This window comes from Schistocerca serialis, chromosome 3 (assembly GCF_023864345.2).
Source record: "Schistocerca serialis cubense isolate TAMUIC-IGC-003099 chromosome 3, iqSchSeri2.2, whole genome shotgun sequence".
Taxonomy (NCBI): Eukaryota; Metazoa; Arthropoda; class Insecta; order Orthoptera; family Acrididae; genus Schistocerca; species Schistocerca serialis.
Genome location: NC_064640.1, coordinates 488051862 through 488074922, shown reverse-complemented (window position 1 = coordinate 488074922; position 23061 = coordinate 488051862). Strand labels below are relative to the sequence as shown.

The 23061-nt window shown below is 43.3% G+C and overlaps 1 protein-coding gene across 1 annotated transcript; it reads left to right on the top strand.

Annotated features, from left to right (window-relative positions):
- Positions 1–927: 927 nt before the first annotated feature.
- Positions 928–22228, top strand: LOC126470944 (uncharacterized). Its single transcript, XM_050098994.1, has 3 exons — positions 928–960; positions 5479–5724; positions 21908–22228. Exons 1-3 carry the CDS (start codon positions 928–930, stop codon positions 22226–22228), a joined length of 600 nt encoding a protein of 199 aa, XP_049954951.1.
- Positions 22229–23061: the final 833 nt, after the last annotated feature.

Below are 23061 nucleotides of genomic sequence, written 5' to 3'. Positions count from 1 at the left end.
TACTATTAACTGTATTCTCTACACATCTTTAATACAGTATTCATGTATACCACTGAATGTACCAGCAACATTACAGCATTCTGCGACACATAGATCAGGAGTTATGACGTCATGAACACTGAGAATAATGAAAAGCTGCCGCATCATGCATGACGTTTTAATTTATTACTTCTTTACTACTAACTCTGGTCCCAATACATTTCGTAAGGAGTAGCCACATACACCGCTGGATGTACGTGCAAAATTATATCACTGTACGATACATAGTTCAGGAGATACGTTTTCATAAACATCGAGCTACGTGAAAATAAAAATGCAGGGCGAAATTCCCTAGTTATATAGGTGAAATAGGTGTACAAATATGTGTGAAATACGTTAAATACATGTGAAACATATTTTATATATAAGTACGTGGGCAAAGCCATGGGTAAAAAAAACCTCCTCCTAAGCCAATGGAAGGTTTTCAAACAAATTTGTTACACCTTAGTTTTAGTTACGATCTGGAAATAAATATTGTATGGGTAAGAACTACTAGCCTCCTACTGTGGTGGGGATGGGCCTGATAACGTGGAGACAGAAGGCGGAAGATGGAGATGGATAGGCAGAGAGGGAAAGGGATGATATTAACAGACAGGAGGGAGGAGAACATGGAAAGAGAAAGGAGGAAGAGGAAACGGACAGAGAAAGGGAAGAGAAGGAGATGGACAAGGGAGGGGAGAGGGAGTGATGTAAGACGAAAAGAAAGAGGACATGGACAGAGGGAGGGGGAGGAGGAATTGAACAGGGAGAGGGGTGTTAGGAGGAGACGGACAGAGAGGGGAAGAGGAGGAGATCGACAGAGAGTGGAGGGTGGAGGGGATGGACAGAGAGTGAGCGAAGGAGGACTTGGACTAATACAAGCTTTTTTTGATAAATAACTGTTTAACCATGGAGCAGAGCTGGTATAAAATAGCTGCCGCGGTAAGGTAAAAAAATCTTTGTTTACAGAAACAGATACACTGAAATGTTGGGCGATGATGTCCTCAATAGTCAGAGATCGGTCCGACGAGAGTGGCCCATGAACGATATTACATTGTAATGGGATAAACATTGTTAGGAAATTATTACCCATTGAAAGAGCACATTAAGATTAACAACGCTTCGTAATAAGCGTAATAGACAAAAGGTTCCATATCAGTTGATTATGGGATCTCCAGTCAGTCAACACTGCCATCTGTCTAGCCCTTTCTGTACGAAGCGACAACAGCTAAAAAGACCACATGAATCTTGGTGTGGGAATGGCAAGGTCCTGATTAGAAATTACCAGAAGAAGGTCAATGAAATACTATCCAGTGATGAAGGAGAGCACTTGTTATACCTTCGACCAATTTTCAAATGTTGTTTGTCGTTCTGAGACCCTCATAGAGGTGTCCTAACAAACAAGGGAGAGAGAGAGAGAGAGAGAGAAACAGAGAGAGTGTGTGAGAGAGAGAGAGAGAGAAAGGGAGGGGGGTGTAGGCTATATTCTTCTCTCTTCAGGTGTTAGGCATTTGCTTGTTACGTCGTCATGTTCAGAACCTCTTGTCTGTGGTTACTACTGAAATTTTCTGGTCGGTAATTCATTATTATTGTAGGCTTCCTGTTTCCATTCATTCTTCTGACATGATCTCTCCATTTGTGTCTATACTCCCTGATATGTTCATTAATGCTTTTAACTCCCAGTTCTTCTTAGAGTGTTGTATCTCTTATATCACAAATAAAATATAGGTAATAATGGAACTGTTTTGTGTAACTTTATGCCGATTTCTTTGCTCGTCTTTTTGTTCAGTGTTCTATACATGGTTTCATTAATGTAACTGAACCTTTCAGTTTTTTCGGTGTGTCTTTCTCGTTTGTGAACACTTTTCAAGAAGTTGAATTCATTCACTCCTTTTCTTTTTTGGTCATTTATTACAAATTTGCGTAGTACTAAATCTTTATCTTTAAAAACCACGAAATTTGCTTTTCGTGTCGAAATTGTTAAGTAACAGCGTCTGGCAGCAATATCTAATTTACTAATGTCTTCTTGAAGATTGTTCTCTCAATAAAATTAAAAGAAGTTGGTCATCAGCAAAGAGTGTTGTTCAAATGGTTCAAATGGCTCTGAGCACTATGGGACTTAACATCTCTGGTCATCAGTCCCCTAGAACTTAGAACTACTTAAACCTAACTAACCTAAGGACAGCACACAACACCCAGCTATCACGAGGCAGAGAAAATCCCTGACCCCACCGGGAATCGAACCCGGGAACCCGGGCGTGGGAAGCGAGAACGCTACTGCACGACCACGAGATGCGGGCAAAGAGTGTTGTCATTAGATAGTTTCGCTCCTTAAAGTGATGGGTGTAAAACTTCCTTTCTTCCATTATCTTAACATATCATCAACATAGACATTAAAAATTATCGGAGACAAACTGATTCCATACCGTAAGCCTAAATTTGTCATTACTTTAACATAATCTTTTCCAGCAATGGCAAATTTGGAATCTTGGTACATTTTTTTGAATTCTCTTAGTAATTGGTGGGACATGGCTCTCCTTTCTACTATTTTCCACGACATTCCTAAATCGACAAAGGCTTTCATGTAGTCAAGAATGAGCAGATGTTTCTTTCTAATAAATTCCATACTCTTTTCAATTATTTGTCTAATGACAAACGTGTTGTCTGAGCATGACGTCGCCTTCCTGAACCCAGTTAGATCCTCCAAAAATATTGCTGTTGGTCTTGGAGTAATTGTGATCTAAAATATTTTATTCTTATTGTTGAGTAAAGAAATGGCTTTGTAATTCTCACAGTGTTTACTACCTTTTATCTTAAACATAGACGTTACGATGGATAATTTCTAGGTGGTCAGAAATTCTTTCGTTGTTCAGCATTTGCTCATGAAGAAAAGGAATGTATATTTCACTAGAGGGGACTCACATTCGATCAATACGGTATTGATGTTGTCCATTCTTGGCGGCTTCCTATTTTTCATTTTTCTGAGCACTTCCTCCCATTCCGTCATTTTTATTTTGTCTGAACTTGGGTTTTCCTTCTCTTCAATTATGAAAACTTCATGCGCTTTCGTACAAAGCTTCTTATATTAATCTAACCATTGTAAATTACTTATAGCATCGATGCTCCTAGAATCTTTTGTTCCCTTATTGAAGTGCTTCTTTGTTTTACCCGAAAATTCTTTCCTCCCATAAATATCTTTTTCTACTTCTAAACTGAATCAGTCCCAACGCTCCTGCTTAACGGATCTGCATAGTTGCTTCGCTTCTGCCATTAGCTTCTTATATTCATATTTACTTTAGGTTACCTTGTTATGTAGTGTTTTAAGGTATGCAACTTTTTCTCTTTAATCAGTCTCTCATATATCATTGTAGTACTTTAATTTTTTTGTTTTCTTCCCTTGATTCGTGTATCCAGTAGATTACGAGGTGGCTTTTGCTATTATACTTTTAACGTTCTCCGATTCTTGTTGCAAATCTTTAGTTATCTTTATTTCGTCACTATATTTATTCAGTCGGTACGCGTGCAATTTTCTAGCGGCGGATTCTTTGGGCAGGTTGATTTCCCCGCTGCTTTTTATGACTACTTGAATCAGGATTAATTTTCATACCTCTAGCTTTAATGTTTTCTGTTATTAGTAGCATATGGTGATTCGTGTTCAGTTCTGCTCATCTGTGTACTTTTACCACTGTAAACGTCATGATTGGTTTCCGATTGACTAGAATGAAGTCTAATGTCGATTGTTGCAAATCTTTAGTTATCTTTATTTCGTCACTATATTTATTCAGTCGGTACGCGTGCAATTTTCTAGCGACGGATTCTTTGGGCAGGTTGATTTCCCCGCTGCTTTTTATGACTACTCGAATCAGGATTAATTTTCATACATCTAGCTTTAATGTTTTCTGTTATTAGTAGCATATGGTGATTCGTGTTCAGTTCTGCTCCTCTGTGTATTTTTACCACTGTAAACGTCATGATTGGTTTCCGATTGACTAGAATGAAGTCTAATGTCGATTGATACCTTCTCACTACCCAGTTCATTTTGTGTATTTTGCTATCCTTGAAACATGTATTCATAATACGGAATTTACTAAAGCATGCGAAATATATACAATGTGATTCAGACCTCCTGTTACACAGCTATATGTGTTGAACAGGGGCTCAGGAAAGCAGGCACTGCTAATAAACTCATGTCTGCAAATGCGCCGATTGCATATAATTTGAACGAATAAAGGCTATACATATGGTCAGAGGTCGGTGTCTCGTGTCAAGTAACGTCTTGTGTGACATGTCACGTGTCATCATAGAACAACCGAATGAAGTGAAGGGCATGGACATTAGCCGCCATTGAGTTATCGAGAAGGCGGTGCATTACAGACTGGCAGAGTACTCGTTTTCCGAGTACGCTGACATGTTGCTCATCTACGGTGTAAGTGGTTGTTTAGCGCAACACCTGTATCGTGATTCGGTGGTCACAACGGTTTCACGATTTAATACCTCTGGACTTTTTCCTGTGAAGGTACTAATGGTTCATATGGCTCTGAGCACTCCGGGACTCAACATCTGAGGTCATCAGTCCCCAAGAACTTAGAACTACTTAAACCTAACTAACCTAAGGACATCACACACATCCCTGCTCGATGCAGGATTCGAACCTGCGATCCTAGCGGTCGCGTGATTTCAGACTGAAGCGCTTAGAACCGCTCGGCCACTCAGGCTGGCCCTGTAGAGCTACATGAAAAGTACTGTTTACGAGGTGCCTGTGGAATCGCAGGACGATCTTCTTGCGCGTGTAATGCCTGCAGCGGAGGTCATTCAGGACACTCGAAGACTTATGTCGTGTGTATGTGACTAGTGTTCGCAGATAAACTTCGTGCAACGACAATCGCGGTCGCCATTTCCAGCATATGTTGTAGTTTACGCAGGTACGAGTGGGCTGGTGCATGTGCAGTGTAACTTTTAATGCTCTTCCAAACGTCGCATTTCCGGACAGAGGTTTCATTCCAAATATTGCTGTTCTAAGTCCCCTTTACAACATCTGTAACCGTGTAAAACGAATTCTGAATCACCCTGTGCAGATGAGAGACTGTGAGACATAGAGAGAGCGAAGATACCAATATAGTGAGCACATCTCTTCATTGATTTGCTAAGTTAGTGCTGGAGCGTCACAGAAATATGCAACCAACTCCAATGGGAACCATATGATGTGTCGTTCATCACTCAGAGTCTTACGCTGAAATTCTTCCACTGGAATACAATATTATTCCCCTCCACTTCTTCCTCGTGTTGAACATGAAAGTAAACTTCAAGAAGTAGAAAGGTGTTAGAAGGACACAGTAACTATACATCCAGTATACTATTCGACACATGGTATACCCGGCCAAGTATCATATGGATGCCAATGGGCACGCTCTTTGGTAGCAGTAACGCAGACTGTTGCATGATAAAATATGTGTTGTGCAGGTGTGTTGGCTGCTGATGTTGGTGGGCGTGGCGGCAACGGCGATGGCGGCTTCGCTGCCTGAGGACCCCGCGTCGTGGGAGCCGGAGCCAGACGAGGGCCCGCGCACGCGGCGCTCGGGGTCCGGCTCCGGAGGAATACTCAGCTACATCAAGGAAAAAGTTTCCGGCAAAATCGCGCAGATTGCGTCAGCTTCCTCGTCCTCCGGCAGCGACCACGAGCCGCCACCAGAATACGGGCCGCCGGTCGTAAGTAGCGGAATGTTCCTTCTACGGCTGACTTTTTTTTAACACAAAAATTAAATTTAACAACTTTATCATACAACCAATTTAACAGTATTTGATCATCGGACATTAAGACACAACATTATTGCACTGATGCGCTTAAAAACAATTTTTTTGTCAGCAGGAGTAAAGGACAGCCGACAGCCAACAGAGTCGGCATGTAACTACTAACATGGTATATTATTCTAAGTGATTGCCGACTCGGCATGTAGCTATAAACATCGTTTGTTATTCTAAGTGATTGTTTTACTGATATGACAAGCCTTTGATTCTAGGGGCCTCAATTTTTACATACACTATGTGATCAAAAGTATCCGGACACCTGGTTGAAAATGACTTACAAGTTCGTGACGCCCTCCATCCGTAATGCTGGAACTCAGTATGGTGTTGGCCCACCCTTAGCCTTGATGACAGCTTCCACTCCCGTACGCATACGTTCTATCAAGTGCTGGAAGGTTTTTGGGAATGGTAGCCTATTCTTCAGGGAGTGCTACACTGAGGAGAGGTACCGGTGTCGGTCGGTGAGGCCTGGCACGAAGTCGGCTTTCCCAAACATCCTAAAGATGTTCTATTGGATTCTTGTCAGGACGCTGTGCAGGCAGAAATCTCGCTTGGACACGTATGACACAAGTGACATCCAATCACTTGATCACGTTCGAAGTCCGTGAGTTCCGCGGAGCGCCCCATTCTGCTCTCTCACTATGTCTAATGACTACTGAGGTCGCTGATATGGAGTACTTGGCAGTAGGTGGTAGCAAAATGCACTTAACATAGAAAAGTATGCTGATGGGGGTGTCCGGATACTTTTGATCACTTAGTGTATGAATATACAGGTGGTTGACGATAAATGTCATGTGGAGACAGCTTTTACTAAATGAATTACTAATGCGAAGTTGTCTGTTCTTCTGAAGAAAACGGGTTTAGATCCGTCGAGACCGTGGTCATGATCATTTGAAAACAACCATTTCTTGCAACTGGTTAGCTGTACTTTATACCAGCTGTTTTGTAACCGTTGCTGTAGTGCAGCCGTGAGAAAAATAGTGCAGTTTTTTGTTCTTAGTATTGAGTTAGTCTTTCACATGCATGGGTAAAGATGTATCATTCTGTATCTGACAGTAATCATTAACCAAAAATTTCGACCATTTTTTCAAGTTATCTTTTAAGTTACTGCAGTTTTTCAAAAGTTTTCCAATGTGTGTTTCTGTAGGGCCTGCAAAACACCCATTCACGAGTCCTCTAACCTTCCCATTGCACTCAAGTTATTCTCCAACGACAAATTCACTAAGGGAATACCATACGGACCATTAAAACTGCAACACCAGGACGTATAACAACTAATGAAATTTTACTTATTGTGCATTTACACTATAGTAGGAAGAATCTACATTTTCTCCCTTCCCCAGTCCATTCGCGAATGGCGCATGGGAATGTACTCGTATTTTTGCGGAATTTCAACAGTAAAGCTCCCCATGATGCCCAACGCCTCCCTTGTAGCGTCTGAAACTGGAGTTTGTTGAGAATCTCCGTAATGCTCTAAGCCGACTAAAAGATCCATTGACGAAACGAGCCGCTCTTCTTTGGATATTTTCTATCTCTCATATTAATGAAGCCTAGTAAGGTTCCAGGCTGATGAGTCATACCCAAGAATCGGTCGAGCAAGTGTTTTGTAAGCCACTTCTTTCGTGGATGAATTACACTTCCTTAAGATTCTTCCTATGAGTCTCGGCTAGCGCCAGCTTTTCCTACTGTTTGTTTTATGTTGTCATTCCACATTAAGTCACTCCGGATGGTTACTTCTACGTATTTAATGGCACTTAACCGCTTTCAGCTATTTGTTACCAATGGTGTAATCTCACAATAACGCTCTTCTTCGTCTATTTATGAACAGTATCTTACTTTTATCTACACGCAGGGTCAACTGCCAATCCGTGCTCCAGTAGTCAATCTTGTGCAGGTATTCGTGCAGTCTGATACACTCTTCTGGCGTTGCTACCTTCTTATAGACGACTGCATCATCTCATCATCTGCGAACAGCCTCATAGATATCCCGACGTTATCCACCAACTCAGTTAGCTGTATTGGAAATAGTAGCGGTCCCGTCATGTTTGCTTGGGATACACCTGAAATTACCTTTACACAGGCGCCATGCGCAGGAACTCAGCGCACCTTTTTCTGCGATAAGGCCACCAGCTGAAATCCCTCTTGTCGCCGCGCTCGACCCCTTGGGATTACAGCTCTCATGTCCTCCCCTCTACCTAGTTCATTTGTCTTGGGCTGTTCATCTCTGTGATGATGGGTCCTTTGTGTGTCAGTGTCTCCATGCGACTGTCTGCTTCAAATCCCTGCACATAAAATCACAAGCAGAATTACCAACAATGCCTCTTAATACTTCATGCATTTATACATATCATGAACCAAACTGTTCAATAAAATTATCTGTTTGTTCCTCCTAAGTTATATTTACACATAAGTAGTTATTATTATTAATTATTTCATGATACTGGTTTCACCACTTGCCTTTCGCGGGCAAGTGCTCTACCATCTTTCTTTTTTTTTAATCTCATTTTTGTTGTTGGTTTTTTCTTTTTTTTTCGTTCGTTGCATCTGCCCGTCGCTGACGTCGCAAGACACCCGTTTCAGTTCGTCGTTGATCTATTAACTCAGTATTTTTTATTACAGACGGCAGCTAACCCTCTGACCGAACACGCTGAGTTAACGTGCCGGCTACCATCTGAGCTACCCAAGCACGACTCACGCCCCGTCCTCACAGCTTTACTTCTGCCAGTATCTCATCTCCTACCTTCCAAACTTCACAGAAGCTCTCCTGCGAACCTTGCAGAACTAGCACTCCTGAAAGAAACGATATTGCGGAGCGCAGCGGAGCAAGAAGCATAATATTCATCAAAATCTTTAACTTTACGAAAAAACTACTGAAACTGCTCATTTCACATAATGTATTAACCTGTGATCATGACTTTCACGAAAATCTAAATTTACAATAAATATTCTCCTAGTGATCCTACATTGACTCACTCACTCTCTAATAGATTACTGATTAAACAATTCTGTTCAGCAACTGTTATTAGTACTCCATCACTTTCTAAGTCTAATGCAAACACATCTTCTCCATGCTCCTATCTTACACAGTTGTTATAGTTGCATGGTTGGGTTTGGTTGGGTTGTTGTGGGGGAAGTCATCAGTCTCATTGGATTATGGAAGGACGAGGAAGGAAATCGGTCCTGCCTTTTCAAAGGAACTATACCGGCATGTGCCTGGAGCAATTTAGGGCAATCACGGAAAACCTAAATCAGGATCGCCGTACGCGGAATTAAACCGTCGTCCTCCCGAATGCGAGTCCTGTGGTTGCATTGTCTCATGATCAACTGTCTGATCCTTATGTTCATTTACATACATGTATCGTAAATGTAATGTCATGCTTCCAAACTCGCTTATCTTTATTTAAATTTATGACAGGCATCTTAAATCTAATCTCACGTTATCAAATGGCCCCAGTCATGCTTCATGCGCCGCTATGCGCTCCAATTATCGTTATCATCCAACAAAAGGAAATACTTAAGTACTGGTATCACTCTCGATTCCACATCATCTCTGGTCTTCCTTCATTTATACATCGTCTACTTCCAACCTTTTCATCCCACGTTTCCTCATTTCCTGCTCCTAGACTATCCTTTCATTTCATTCGACGCCAAATTAGCCGTCCAATTGTACATCATGTTGCTGCCTCTGCAGCATAAAATTTCTGAGGTACCTTGCGTCTTCATATCCTACTCTTTTCGATAGCTCCTCAGTTTTACCTCTCATTAATATTTAAAACACTTTATTTATCTTTACTTCACACGTTATTCACAATTGCAAAAGAAAATTTTAAGTCGTAAAAAACTGTTATGCCTACCCTAGACTTCTCCCACGTGTTTCTGTTATTCACCTTACTACCTTTCATGTATATTGTCTTCAGCTATTTTCCGTATTGAATGTTTGCCAAAAATTTTCATATTTTTCCTCATGATTTATCTTTCGTAGTTTTTCATGATTTTTATCAGATATCTTCCTTGCTCATCACACTATCTTATTATGTTACTGTACAATGTCTGCGTTGACAATCCACGATGTGCAATGTTCCTTCACACATGCATGCATGGTACAGATAATTGCACACATACTCTGCCTGATGGATTTCTGACCATGCTGGAAGTAACGAAAAATCTAACTGTTCATTCCAAGCCTATGGATGCAGATTACTGCTGTTATCTCTAAGTACTTGAATCTTAGAAAGTGATTGTAATAGAACGAACCATCGTTTGATGACTTCGTTACACTGCTTATCAGTGATCAAGGATTGATACACGATGCACCCAGTGCATGAGTCTGCTCTATTCTTTGATTGATCAATGAACGAGGCAACTTAGTTGCTACAGAGTAGTTAAGAAATGAGTGTGCACTGCAGTACACCTCAGCTCCTCATTCCGCTATTCCTGATACTCAGTAACTTTCACTTCGAAATTGCCTGTCTCTTCCTTTATTATTTCCTATTGTTGTATATGTCTTTGATTTATACTCTGCTGCCATTACTTAAACCTCAATAACTCCTGCACCTCCACTGTTTCAGAGACTGGTACGGCCACAAAACATCAGATCCTTTACGTTCATTTCTTATAGTTTCCCTCGTCATCTTGTGGCTGTTAATTTTCATCTGTTCCGTGGCCCCACATTGTTTCTGCTCGATTACCACTAGTATATTATGCACACCTTCTTCTAGCCCTCGTTTCTGCTTGCACCGTGTGGTTATCCTTTTCCTCTTTTCATCGCTCTGCTTCGTTGATTGCATGACCGGAAACTGCTTCAACCTAAGCCCGATTTCAGCCAACCTTTCCTCCTGCCTGTCACTCTTGTCTCTTTATCTTGTGCTTTCTGTTTCTCATATCGTTCCTTTGCCTTCTTCTTCTGCTTCTGTTATCTCTCTTTAGATTCCCTCATCACCTGTACAAAAGTCCATGTACACTCCTGGAAATGGAAAAAAGAACACATTGACACCGGTGTGTCAGACCCACCATACTTGCTCCGGACACTGCGAGAGGGCTGTACAAGCAATGATCACACGCACGGCACAGCGGACACACCAGGAACCGCGGTGTTGGCCGTCGAATGGCGCTAGCTGCGCAGCACCTGTGCACCGCCGCCGTCAGTGTCAGCCAGTTTGCCGTGGCATACGGAGCTCCATCGCAGTCTTTAACACTGGTAGCATGCCGCGACAGCGTGGACGTGAACCGTATGTGCAGTTGACGGACTTTGAGCGAGGGCGTACAGTGGGCATGCGGGAGGCCGGGTGGACGTACCGCCGAATTGCTCAACACGTGGGGCGTGAGGTCTCCACAGTACATCGATGTTGTCGCCAGTGGTCGGCGGAAGGTGCACGTGCCCGTCGACATGGGACCGGACTGCAGCGACGCACGGATGCACGCCAAGACCGTAGGATCCTACGCAGTGCCGTAGGGGACCGCACCGCCACTTCCCAGCAAATTAGGGACACTGTTGCTCCTGGGGTATCGGCGAGGACCATTCGCAACCGTCTCCATGAAGCTGGGCTACGGTCCCGCACACCGTTAGGCCGTCTTCCGCTCACGCCCCAACATCGTGCAGCCCGCCTCCAGTGGTGTCGCGACAGGCGTGAATGGAGGGACGAATGGAGACGTGTCGTCTTCAGCGATGAGAGTCGCTTCTGCCTTGGTGCCAATGATGGTCGTATGCGTGTTTGGCGCCGTGCAGGTGAGCGCCACAATCAGGACTGCATACGACCGAGGCACACAGGGCCAACACCCGGCATCATGGTGTGGGGAGCGATCTCCTACACTGGCCGTACACCACTGGTGATCGTCGAGGGGACACTGAATAGTGCACAGTACATCCAAACCGTCATCGAACCCACCGTTCTACCATTCCTAGACCGGCAAGGGAACTTGCTGTTCCAACAGGACAATGCACGTCCGCATGTATCCTGTGCTACCCAACGTGCTCTAGAAGGTGTAAGTCAACTACCCTGGCCAGCAAGATCTCCGGATCTGTCCCCCATTGAGCATGTTTGGGACTGGATGAAGCGCCGTCCTACGCGGTCTGCACGTCCAGCACGAACGCTGGTCCAACTGAGGCGCCAGGTGGAAATGGCATGGCAAGCCGTTCCACAGGACTACATCCAGCATCTCTACGATCGTCTCCATGGGAGAATAGCAGCCTGCATTGCTGCGAAAGGTGGATATACACTGTACTAGTGCCGACATTGTGCATGCTCTGTTGCCTGTGTCTATGTGCCTGTGGTTCTGTCAGTGTGATCATGTGATGTATCTGACCCCAGCAATGTGTCAATAAAATTTCCCCTTCCTGGGACAATGAATTCACGGTGTTCTTATTTCAATTTCCAGGAGTGTATATTATCATTCACATTCTCTTCCCTAACAACAGCAGTCGATGTACTTAGCTGACTCACTTGAGCATTATCACCTGATACATTATCTACTCTCTCATCTCCCCACATATACACAGCTTCCGACATTACATTGACCACTTCCTCTCTGGCTCCTTCTGCACTCTCGTTATTTTCATTCTCCATCACTGCGTCTCAATGTGCCTGTTCCTTTCCTCAATGTATTCTCTCCTTCCCCCCGTTATCTGACCTGTGCATGCACTACCTCAATAATCTTTTCAACCTCTGGTCTACTCGTACTCTGACCTATCGTCCTGATCTTCTGAAAATTGCCCACGCTGATTTTTTTGCCTAATCTCTTGTCGAACCTGCTTACTTTCCTCTGATGTATAGCGAGTGAATCGCTAACGCCCTTATAGACACAATAAATACAGAAACAAAGCAAAGAGTGGACGAAGCTTCCAAGCTGAAATAAAAATACAAATTATTAAATGTTCTGCAAATTATTATTAGTAGTTATACAAACTATTCCGCTTCAAAATTCTTTAAATAATCATAATATTTTCTAAAAAGCTACTCATCCATACCATCTACCGCAGTCATCGGAATTTGCCGCATCTACGTAGCATAGAAAATTTCTGACTACAATCCAGAGCACCCAAACATCCTAATTAAAACAATCCTAGAAGGAAAAGCCAGTATCTATGTGACTATATCCTTGGGCTGACAAAGTAAAATTTATATTGCTGCCAGATACTCAGGACTTACTGCTGCAGAGAGATCTCATGAACCTAGTGGTTACCAGTTGTTGTACAAGAGGTAGTAAAGAAAAGTTTCGCTTTGTGGCACTAGACGGGCTAATCGGGCCCAACTGACCATCCTCTAGCAATGGCATCACTGGATGTGGTATGAAGGGGCACCTGGCTAACACACTACTGCCCTGGCCATTGCCGCGTTTCTGGACGTTAGAACCAGTAGTAATCGTTCGAACAGCTCCCCAGATAGCCTCACGAAACGGAGTGCACCCTGTACAAGTCCACAAACCGAGGATAAACCTTTGCCAGTACCTGGAATCAAACCTGTGTCCCCTGAATGCCAGTCATCCGTGCTGACCACTCAGCTATACAGGCGAACTGTCACACCTGAGGAAGCACATCTAAATCCCTGCTTGACAAGCAATGAATATTTAAGGAAATGGCTGCAACAACTAAGTAACGGTGGTACAATATTTAAGGTGGGCGCACAATCTACTAAATGAAAATCAATGATCCAACAATATTAATTTATTTACAAAAACAGCAGAAAAACAAAGTTGCAAACATGAGGAAACGCACCTAAATCCCCACTTGACAATTAATATATAATTAAAGAAATGGCTGTAACTGCTAAGTTATGGTGGTGTGTTTGTTAGTACGATATTTAAACTGGCCACACTATTTACTAAATGAAAATCAATGACTCAACAATATCAATTTATTTACAAAAGCACCAGAAAAACACAGTCGTCAAAAGTGCTAAACAAGCTTGTAAAAACTAACTGTATTGAACCCTCTAACACAGGAAATGAAACAGCAGTAATAACGAATTAGACATTACCTAACATTCATCTGAAGTATGAGGAAAGACCATGGTGGTTATGGTTAAGTCAACTAATACGGTTATCTCCCTCATTACTCAATCACACGTACTCGCTTGACTTTAACTGCCAAAATCAGTGATTACTCGACTCAAACAATTCAAGGAGAATAGGTCAAAAGATAATTAAGTAGAAGCCTAAGCTCTGTGTTCCGCGCAAACACATATTACTGGTAATCTAATCTCCCCCTCCGCAATGCATGAGCGAAATCTAACCGTCCTAACCCTTGTAACTGACTGAGAACTTCGAATTGCACCCTGTTCTCACCATAGCAGATTCAATGATTGCGGCTGCTTATGACCCGATGCTGCTACAACTCATCCCATCACTTCGTTTGCGAGTAGCATATGCAAATTGGCTGATATCCTGGTGTGTCTCCACAAACTATTGTCGCTGATAGTCTGATACCACTACACCGCCCAGTGCAGTATCAAGGCAAGCTGTTGCTCACCAAAAACTTCCTAATCCCAAATACGATCAACTGCTCTCTAGAAACCAGACTGTACTCTAAGACATCTCGCTGGGGAATAAGAAAGACTCGCTCTGCATGGCTCGCCGCCTGTGCTCAGAGTAGCGCGTTCTTTCAACCATTACGGTCAATAAAGAGGCATTCGCTAGCCGCTGGTCCCAGTCAAAAGAAATGATAATAATATTTAACTCCCAGCAGCGTAGTCAGCACAGTAGAGCCAATGGAACATGCTCCCACCTGAAGAAGATGAGCCCCTAGAATCAACTCACCATCACAAGGATCAAAGTAAAACCCAAACATAATACTGTAAGTGCCCTAAGCTTTCACGAGACTGTGGAAAAGATGTTATCTGTCCTGACACTCACAGCAGCATTCCTAACGGTCATGCTTTTTACAGAACAAAGTTCTCCGGCGTCCCTTCGCCCTGTAGAGCGCCACTGAAAGATCATTTTTATTACTCCGAGGGTCTCTATACGTTGTTCAGTCCCTTTTAAAGAAAAGTCTTCAGGATATGGGCTGTATGATACAGGTGGGAGCCACAGTACCGTAGTAGGGGCCCGGCCAGGCTTCAGGTGCATCCCAGGCCCACGCGCTCAGCCTTCTAGATTCCCAAAAGGGAATCCCATTGTAAATTCCTCTCTTTCCACCAGTATGGGAGTTTTTATAAATTTATTTACACGATATACAAATCAATTGTCTCGTGACGACTTGAGTAAATGAAAATTTCTAGGGCTCTAGCTATGTCAGATGGTTAAAATCCTACTAGATTTCAATCGAATATTAATTGGTCATTGTCATCTAGTAACTGACGGGATGTAATATCTAGTAACTGATGGGATTAGAACGTGCTGGTAACACTGATATCTAGGTTGATGACCATTGAAGGAGCAATACTCATAATATCTGAAAGCAATCCCCCCACTGACTAGAAAGCACCATAAAGCTAGTAATTATCCAGCAACTACAGCAAACACTGATAATATTTTGATGATAAGGAGAATACTTTATAAGAACCATTTGGTAAGGTGGAAACTCCAATGTGTAATTCCCTCAAAAGTTCAGGTAGGTGCCTTAGTGTAGCAAATATTTGCAAACAGGACTCTTACATGTGATAAAATCAAAGGAATATCAATGATACTCAAAATAAGAAAACAGCTATTGCTGTCAAGATGAATCACAGTTGGTATTATTTTCACAAAGCTAATCCATTTTTAACTATGAGCAACTTTGTCATAGTTATCATTTACAGAGTTAATTCATAACCTACCCTTAACTATTTGTTTCAAAACAATCACCGTCTTTTCAAAACGTAGCCTGCTAATATCCAAAAATAGACAATAATGTGCCCATGCAATCTCAGGCTCAATTTCCTGTGTGTTTATTAATTTGAGACAAACAAATCTTTGCAAAATTGACTTTTGCTTGAGCGTCTTAGTGTGTTTCTTTGTCAAGCAATACCTAGCGAAATAACTTAGTGGTTAGCACACTGGACTCGCATTCGGAGGGACGATGGTTCAGATCTTCTCCGAACATTGAGATATAGGCTTTCTGTGATTTCCCTAAATCGCTGAAGGCAAATTCCGGAATGGATCCTTTGGAAGGGCACGGCCGATTTCGTTACTCATCCGTCCTTACTCTTAGTTTGTGTAACGTCTATGATAACCTCGTTGTCGACTGGACGTTTAACACAAATCTTTCTGCCTTCTTCAATCAAACAGTCCATGGTTACTGTGCTGGCATCTAACGACTTTAGTAGCTTGGTTTTAACCTGAGCATGTGGAATGGAACCTATGTGTATTGACTGTTGCACTCGTATAAGTGGTGACCACACTGGGTCAAATCATGTGTTTAACAGCCCTGATATTGACAGTCGAAAGACGAGGAATATGACATCAACCTGGGAGCCGGTATCTTGAGCCTGTTGTATATCATGCACAAAAAGGGCCAGCTGTGTCTCGTATGACCGCTGTTTCCTAAAACCGTGTTTGTTTCTGCAGATGAGCTTCTAGATAGGTCATTATATCTGAACACAAAATATGTTCCGTGACTCTACAACAAATCTATGTGAGTGAAATTGGCCGGTAATTATGTGCATCCGATTTTCTACCCTTTTTATACATTGCTATGACCAGGGCACTCTTCCAGTCTTGTGGAACTTTCCGCTTTTCCAATGATCTCTGATGGTTGACGGATAAGAATGGTGCTATATTTGTAGCATAGTCAACAAAAAATCTTACGGGAATACCGTCTGCGCCAGATCCTTCCTGGCGTCTAATAATCTTAAATGTTTTACCGTCCCAGATTCACTAAAGGGGGAACGGTGCTGCAGTCCTCTACCGTAAACGAGTTTTTGAAAGCTAGGTTTAGAATTTCGGCCTTCTGTTTATCATCATCCGTTACGTTACCCGTACTGTCAGGAAGAAAAGGTACTGAAGTATTTGTAGCGTTAACAGATTTTACGTACGACCAAAAATTTTTGGGGTTATTTTTAGAATCTGCAGATAAAATATTGCTTTCGAATTCTGTAAAAGAATTTCTCATTGACCTTTTGACAGCTGCTTTCATTTCGCATAATTTCTGTTTGTCAGCGAGGGAGTGACTACATTTGATACGACTTTGCAAAATTCTCTGCTTTCTAAGCAACTTCCTAATATGTTTGTTGAACCAAGCTTGATCCTTTCCCTCCCCTATAATACTGCTAGGCAAATGTTTCTCTAGCACGTGGTGGACAATGACTTTAAATTCCGACCAAAGATGCTCAATATATTTGTGTCCCGCGGTGAATGTTAGGAGCTGACTATGAAGATATTACAATGAAATGAATACTCCTAGTTGGATACAGGCGTTGATATAAGTCAACAGGGACAGTTGAAATTTGTGCTCCTACTGTGACTCGAATCTGGGATCTCCTGCTTACATAGCACACGCTCTATCCATTTGAGCCACCGAGGACACAGAGGATAGTGCGACTGCAGAGATTTATCTCTGGCACGCCTCCCTTGAGACCCACATTCCCAACTTATTGTCCCGCACTATATTAATAGTGCCGCTGTCCATTATACTCTTTACTCGGGGCTTTTTGCCGATTCCCGTAAGAGTTCGGGCACTGTTTGTGCATCCTCACAGAAGAAGATGGTCAAACGGCCGGTGAGCCTTAACTGTATGTATATATGAAGATATTAATTAATGAAACTTTTATTTGCTTTCCCAAAAAAGAAAACTCTACGCTGTTTCTTTGTTTTTTTTTTTTTTAAACTTCCACTGACATAGGAGCCACAATGACAGTACAGTCGCTAATACCTTTATCTAGATTAACTTCCTCAAAAAGATGAGTCTGTTTGCCGCCAAGATATCTAATACGTTCTCATCTCTAGTTGGTTTTTTAACCAATTGCTCAAGGTTGTCTGTTGAGAACGCTCCTAAAATAACTGCACACGAGTCTTTGCTTCTGCCCCCTGTGATAAACGTGTAGTTTTCCCTGTCAATGGCCGGCCGAAGTGGCCGTGCGGTTAAAGGCGCTGCAGTGTGGAACCGCAAGACCGCTACGGTCGCAGGTTCGAATCCTGCCTCGGGCATGGATGTTTGTGATGTCCTTAGGTTAGTTAGGTTTAACTAGTTCTCAGTTCTAGGGGACTAATGACCTCAGCAGTTGAGTCTCATAGTGCTCAGAGCCATTTGAACCATTTGAACCCTGTCAATGGACGCCAGATTAAAGTCTCCACCTGTAACTAATGGATAATTTGGATATTTGTTTCCTATGTACTCAAGACTTCCCCTGAAACGTTCTGAGACGTTTGTTGCGAATGCTGGTGGTCTATAAAAACATCCTAATACAATGATCACTACTTGTCTGATTGACAGCTTTATCCAGACCATTTCACATACCGAGCCAGTATCGATCTCAATTGTGTTTAAACAGCTTTCAACTGCAATGAACACACCACCTCCCATAGCATCAGTCCTATCCTTCCTAAACATTGTCCAATCCGAGTTCAAAATTTCACTGCTATTTATGTCTGGCTTCAACCACCTTTCGGTACCTAATACAGTATTGAAATTACTACTGGTTATTTCGGAGAGTAACCTGGGGATCTTGCTACAGACACTTCGATAATTTACTAACACGAGATTTAGCATATTTAAATCCTTTGGACTGACCTGTTTTTACAGTTGGCACACCCACATCAGTGTCATGAATTGGTAATTTTTCAGGCCAACGGTGTGTTTTCCGTGGGGAGGAACCTAATCTTAAAAAAACATGTGCGAGCCGCAAGTACTGTGCTACCAATGTAACTGCTTCCTGTGTGTAGTGCACCCCTGATTTATCGAGGGGCGTCCTACAATCTTCCACCCTAAAGTATAGATCGAGGAATCTACAACCATTTTCGTCATAGAGTTGACGTAGCCTCTGGTTAAATTCTCCACTCGACTCCAAACCAGAGGACCCCGGTCCACCCTGGGTACGATGCTGCAAATCGTCAGCTTGGCTTCTACTCCTCGAAAGACGGAGGCCGCTTTCCCCAATTTAGTCAGCCGTCGAAAGGACACAAGGTTGTGTCCCCGACGACTGACATCGTTGGTGCCGACATGCACAACAGTGTGTAGCTGGTTGCACCCCGCACGCTCGATAGCCGCCGGAAGAGCCTCTTCCATATCCCAGACAAGGCCCCAAGCAAGCACACCGAGGTAACGTTGGACTTCTTCCCCGCCCCGGCCACTATGTTCCTGAAGGGCTCCATGACCCGCCTAGCGTTGGAGCTCCCGATAACTAACCAACCCCTATCCCCACTTGCCTGTCCGGACCTTGTTGAAGGAGCAGCCACTATCCTGGCAGATTGTGCGTTCTGATCCGATTCAGCCCCCCCCCCCTCCCCAGCATCAGATAGCGCACTGAATCTATTGGCAAAGTACATGGGATGTGGCAGGAACCTGCGTCCCCCATGCAGCCTTCGCCTTGCGGCTCGAGACCTCGACACAGTGAGCCAATCACAAAAGAGGTGAGAGTGGGCCGGCCGGCTGAGTCGTGCCTGAGGTCGGCTCAGTGACAGAGAGTTGTCACATCCCCCCTGCTCATCTAGTACAGCAGAGGGTGCCGCAGGCACCCCATCCACACCTCATCTCAAGGTAGCACTCTGGAGCCTATTGACTCTGGCCAACCAAGCTTCCAGGTGTGTTAGGACTGTGGCTAACACATCCTGCATCCGTACACAACAGACACAGTCCCTATCCATCCAGCTAATATGTGATTTACTGTAAGAAAATTAAGGAAACCTACTGCCACACAAGGTTAACAGCTACACTCTAGTTGGCAGAAATGACACTCAACATTGAAAAGCAATGAAAATGTATGGTAGAAGCTAGAGCTGTGCTTATTTTCCTGCTAATGGCTATCTAGTGAATACTAAAGAAGAAAACAGTGAGCAGCAGTAAACTGGTAGGAACTATCTAGTGAATAGTAATTAAAAAGTAACCTACGGTATCCTACACCTACTGATTATCCCTCGTATTTATAATTATCTGGACCTGCACATCGCTAATCAGGTAATGTGTATAGGTGACGAGGATGGTATCAGGTAAGTCCATAATTTAACACTAATGGCCATTAAAATAGCAAGAAGAAATGCAGATGGCAAACGGGTATTCATTGGACCAATATATTATACTAGAACTGACATGTGATTACATTTTCACGCAATTTGGGTGCATGCATCCTGAGAAATCAGTACCCAGAACAACCACCTCTGGACGTAATAACGGCCTTGATACGCCTGGGCATTGAGTCAAAAAGGGCTTGGATGGCTTGCACAGGTACAGGTGCCCATGCAGCTTCAACACGATACCACAGTTCATCAAGAGTAGTGACTGGCGTATTGTGACGAGTCATTTGCTCGGCCACCATTGACCAGACGTTTTCAGTTGGTGAGACATCTGGAGAATGTGCTGGCCAGGGCAGCGGTCGAACATTTTCTGTATCCAGAAAGGCCCGTACAGGACGTGCAACATGCGGTCGTGCATTATCCTGCTGAAATGTAGGGTTTCGCAGGTATCGAATGAAGGGTAGAGCCACGGGTCGTAACACGTCTAAAATGTAAGGTCCACTGTTCAAAGTGCCGTCAATGCGAACAAGAGGTGACAGAGACGTGTAACCACTGGCACCCCATACCATCACGCCGGGTGATACGCCAGTATGGCGATGACGAATACACGCTTCCAATGTGCGTTCACCGCGATGTCGCCAAACACGGATGCGACCATCATGATGATGTAAACAGAACCTTGATTCATCCTAAAAATTACGTTTTGCCATTAGTGCACCCAGGTTCGTCGTTGAGTACACCATCGCAGGCGCTCCTGTCTGTGATGCAGCGTCAAGGGTAACTGCAGCCATGGTCTCCGAGCTGATAGTCCGTGCTACTGCAAACGTCGTCAAACTGTTCGTGCAGATGGTTGTTGTCTTGCAAACGTCTCCATCTGTTGACTCAGGGATCGAGACGTGGCTGCACGATCCGTTACAGCCATGCGAATAAGATGCCTGTCATCGCGACTGCTAGTGATACGAGGCCGTTGGGATCCAGCACGGCGTTCCGTATTACCCTCCTGAACCCACCGATTCCATATTCTGCTAACAGTAATTGGATCTCAACCAACGCGAGCAGCATTGTCGCGATACGATAAACCACAGTTGCGATAGGCTACAATCCGACCTTTATCAAAGTCGGAAACGTGATGGCACGCATTTCTCCTCCTTACACGTGGCATCACAACAACGTTGCACCAGGCAACGCCGGTCAACTGGTGTTTGTGTATGAGAAGTAGGTAGGAAACTTTCCTCATGTCAGTACGTTGTAGGTGTCACCACCGGCGCCAAGCTTGTGTGAATGCTCTGAAAAGCTAATCATTTACATATCACAGCATCTTCTTCCTGTCGGTTAAATTTCACGTCTGGAGCACGCCATCTTCGTGGTGTAGCAAATTTTAATAGCCAGTAGTGTAGCTTAGTTAATATTCTTATTTATATTTTTTTATCTAATACATCAGTTGTCCTTGAAATACGATGAATGATACTGATCCACTTTCTTTACATTGAAATGAACATTAGTGTTTGAAGCTAATTTCATACTTTTACGCTTTTCAGCGGAATGCATTTGCAATGAGCTTACTTTTATAAATCAATTACAGTCATTATTTTTTTCCCGTGCATATTCTGATTACCCAAGCGTGTGTGTGTGTGCGTGTGCGTGTGTGTGTGTGTGTTTGTGTGTGTGTGTTAGTGTGTGTGTGTTTTAGCAGAAGCGTGCTGTATATTTCCTGGTTAATTAGTTTTTGTCATCGTTAGTCAGCTGACGTTGTTAAATGATGTCTACATTCCACCTGTTGAAAACACAGTAATATTTAGCTTTTTATAATACGCAGTTGTATGGGAAAAGTGTAAAAAAGTTACTATCTAGTCATTCCTCACAGTTCTCAATTTAATCTCATAAATGGAACTGCTTTAAATATTTATGATACATTACCTTCTTAAAGCGCTATCACGAGAAACTACTTTTGCAAGGTTGTATATTGACCTCATAGATCAGGATATAATGTATTCATTTTTTTTCACAGGAGAGCTATGACCACAAATCCTTCGACATCTGGAGTTTCAAGCGTGCACTGCTGTCTTCATTGCTGCAGGCTGTAAAGGCCATCAAGGGCGGCATAATTGCACTTAAGGGCCAGCTAATTAAGGCAAAGGGAAACGTCATTGAGGCAAAGGGACGCTTCCTGGCTGCCAAGGGTGAAGCCATCTCAGAATTCGGTAAACATGTGGCGACCAAGGCATTACTGGAAGGGGACCATGAGGACGAACATCCACACAGCCATAGCAGCGCACCCAGCGGTCCTCCCAGCGGTTACGCTGTTGAGACTGTACACTCAGGTCAGTGAATACTTGTATGTGCCAAAGTGACGAGCTAGTACCTTATTTGCTATTCATTCTGTCGATTAAGTCATTTTATTTCAGTTGTGATTTGAACGATAACAGCCTTTATTATATCTTGCTCTTGCCGGTTCTGTTAAATATAAGCTGATGATTACGGGTTTAAGGAGATTTATCATCTAAGGTTATCAGTCTGCTATTCACCCTCCAGGATCCGAATCAGCGTACCCCATCCGTTTATGTGTAGATCAAACTGTACATACAAGTGAGAGAAAGTTTTCTAAATATTTACGTTGCCTATATCTGAGGCAAAAAAAGGATACCAGACCGTTATTCACCTTGTGGGATGTGGGAACCCGCCTAAAAGCCACATCCAGACTGACTGCAACACCGGCTCTCGTCGATAATCCGCTGGGCAGATTCGAATCAGGCCGTTGCCTGCTGTGGCTTTAACGCATACGGTTACCACACCGGGTATTAAATGTACGATAGCGGCGTATTACAAGTGGTATGTTCCATTTTGCCAATATAGTGCCTGTCAGGGTGAATGGATGGAAGTGATCGTACGGCACTGAGGACCAGGAGTCCCCGCCTGGAGTAGTTTGGCGGCCGAGGTGCAAGTCTTTTAGTTGACCCCAAAGTTGGCGACTTACGTGTAGATGAGGATGAATTCATGAGGACACCACAACAATCAGTCTCCGAGCGGAGAAAATCTCCGATGGACTGGGAATCGAACCTGAGTCCATTTAATGTCAGTCAGACGTGATGACCAATCAGATATGAGGCCGACTTCACAGGATCACAAATTTTGTAATAAAATGAAAGTAATTTTAGTGCAAAA

Bases quoted from the DNA above. Each gene is read 5' to 3' on its own strand.
- LOC126470944 (XM_050098994.1), top strand. From the start codon at position 928: ATGGAGCAGAGCTGGTATAAAATAGCTGCCGCG. The intron at 961-5,478 runs GTAAGGTAAAAA...TGTGTTGTGCAG, and splicing joins GGTATAAAATAGCTGCCGCG to GTGTGTTGGCTGCTGATGTT. The intron at 5,725-21,907 runs GTAAGTAGCGGA...TTTTTTTCACAG, and splicing joins CAGAATACGGGCCGCCGGTC to GAGAGCTATGACCACAAATC.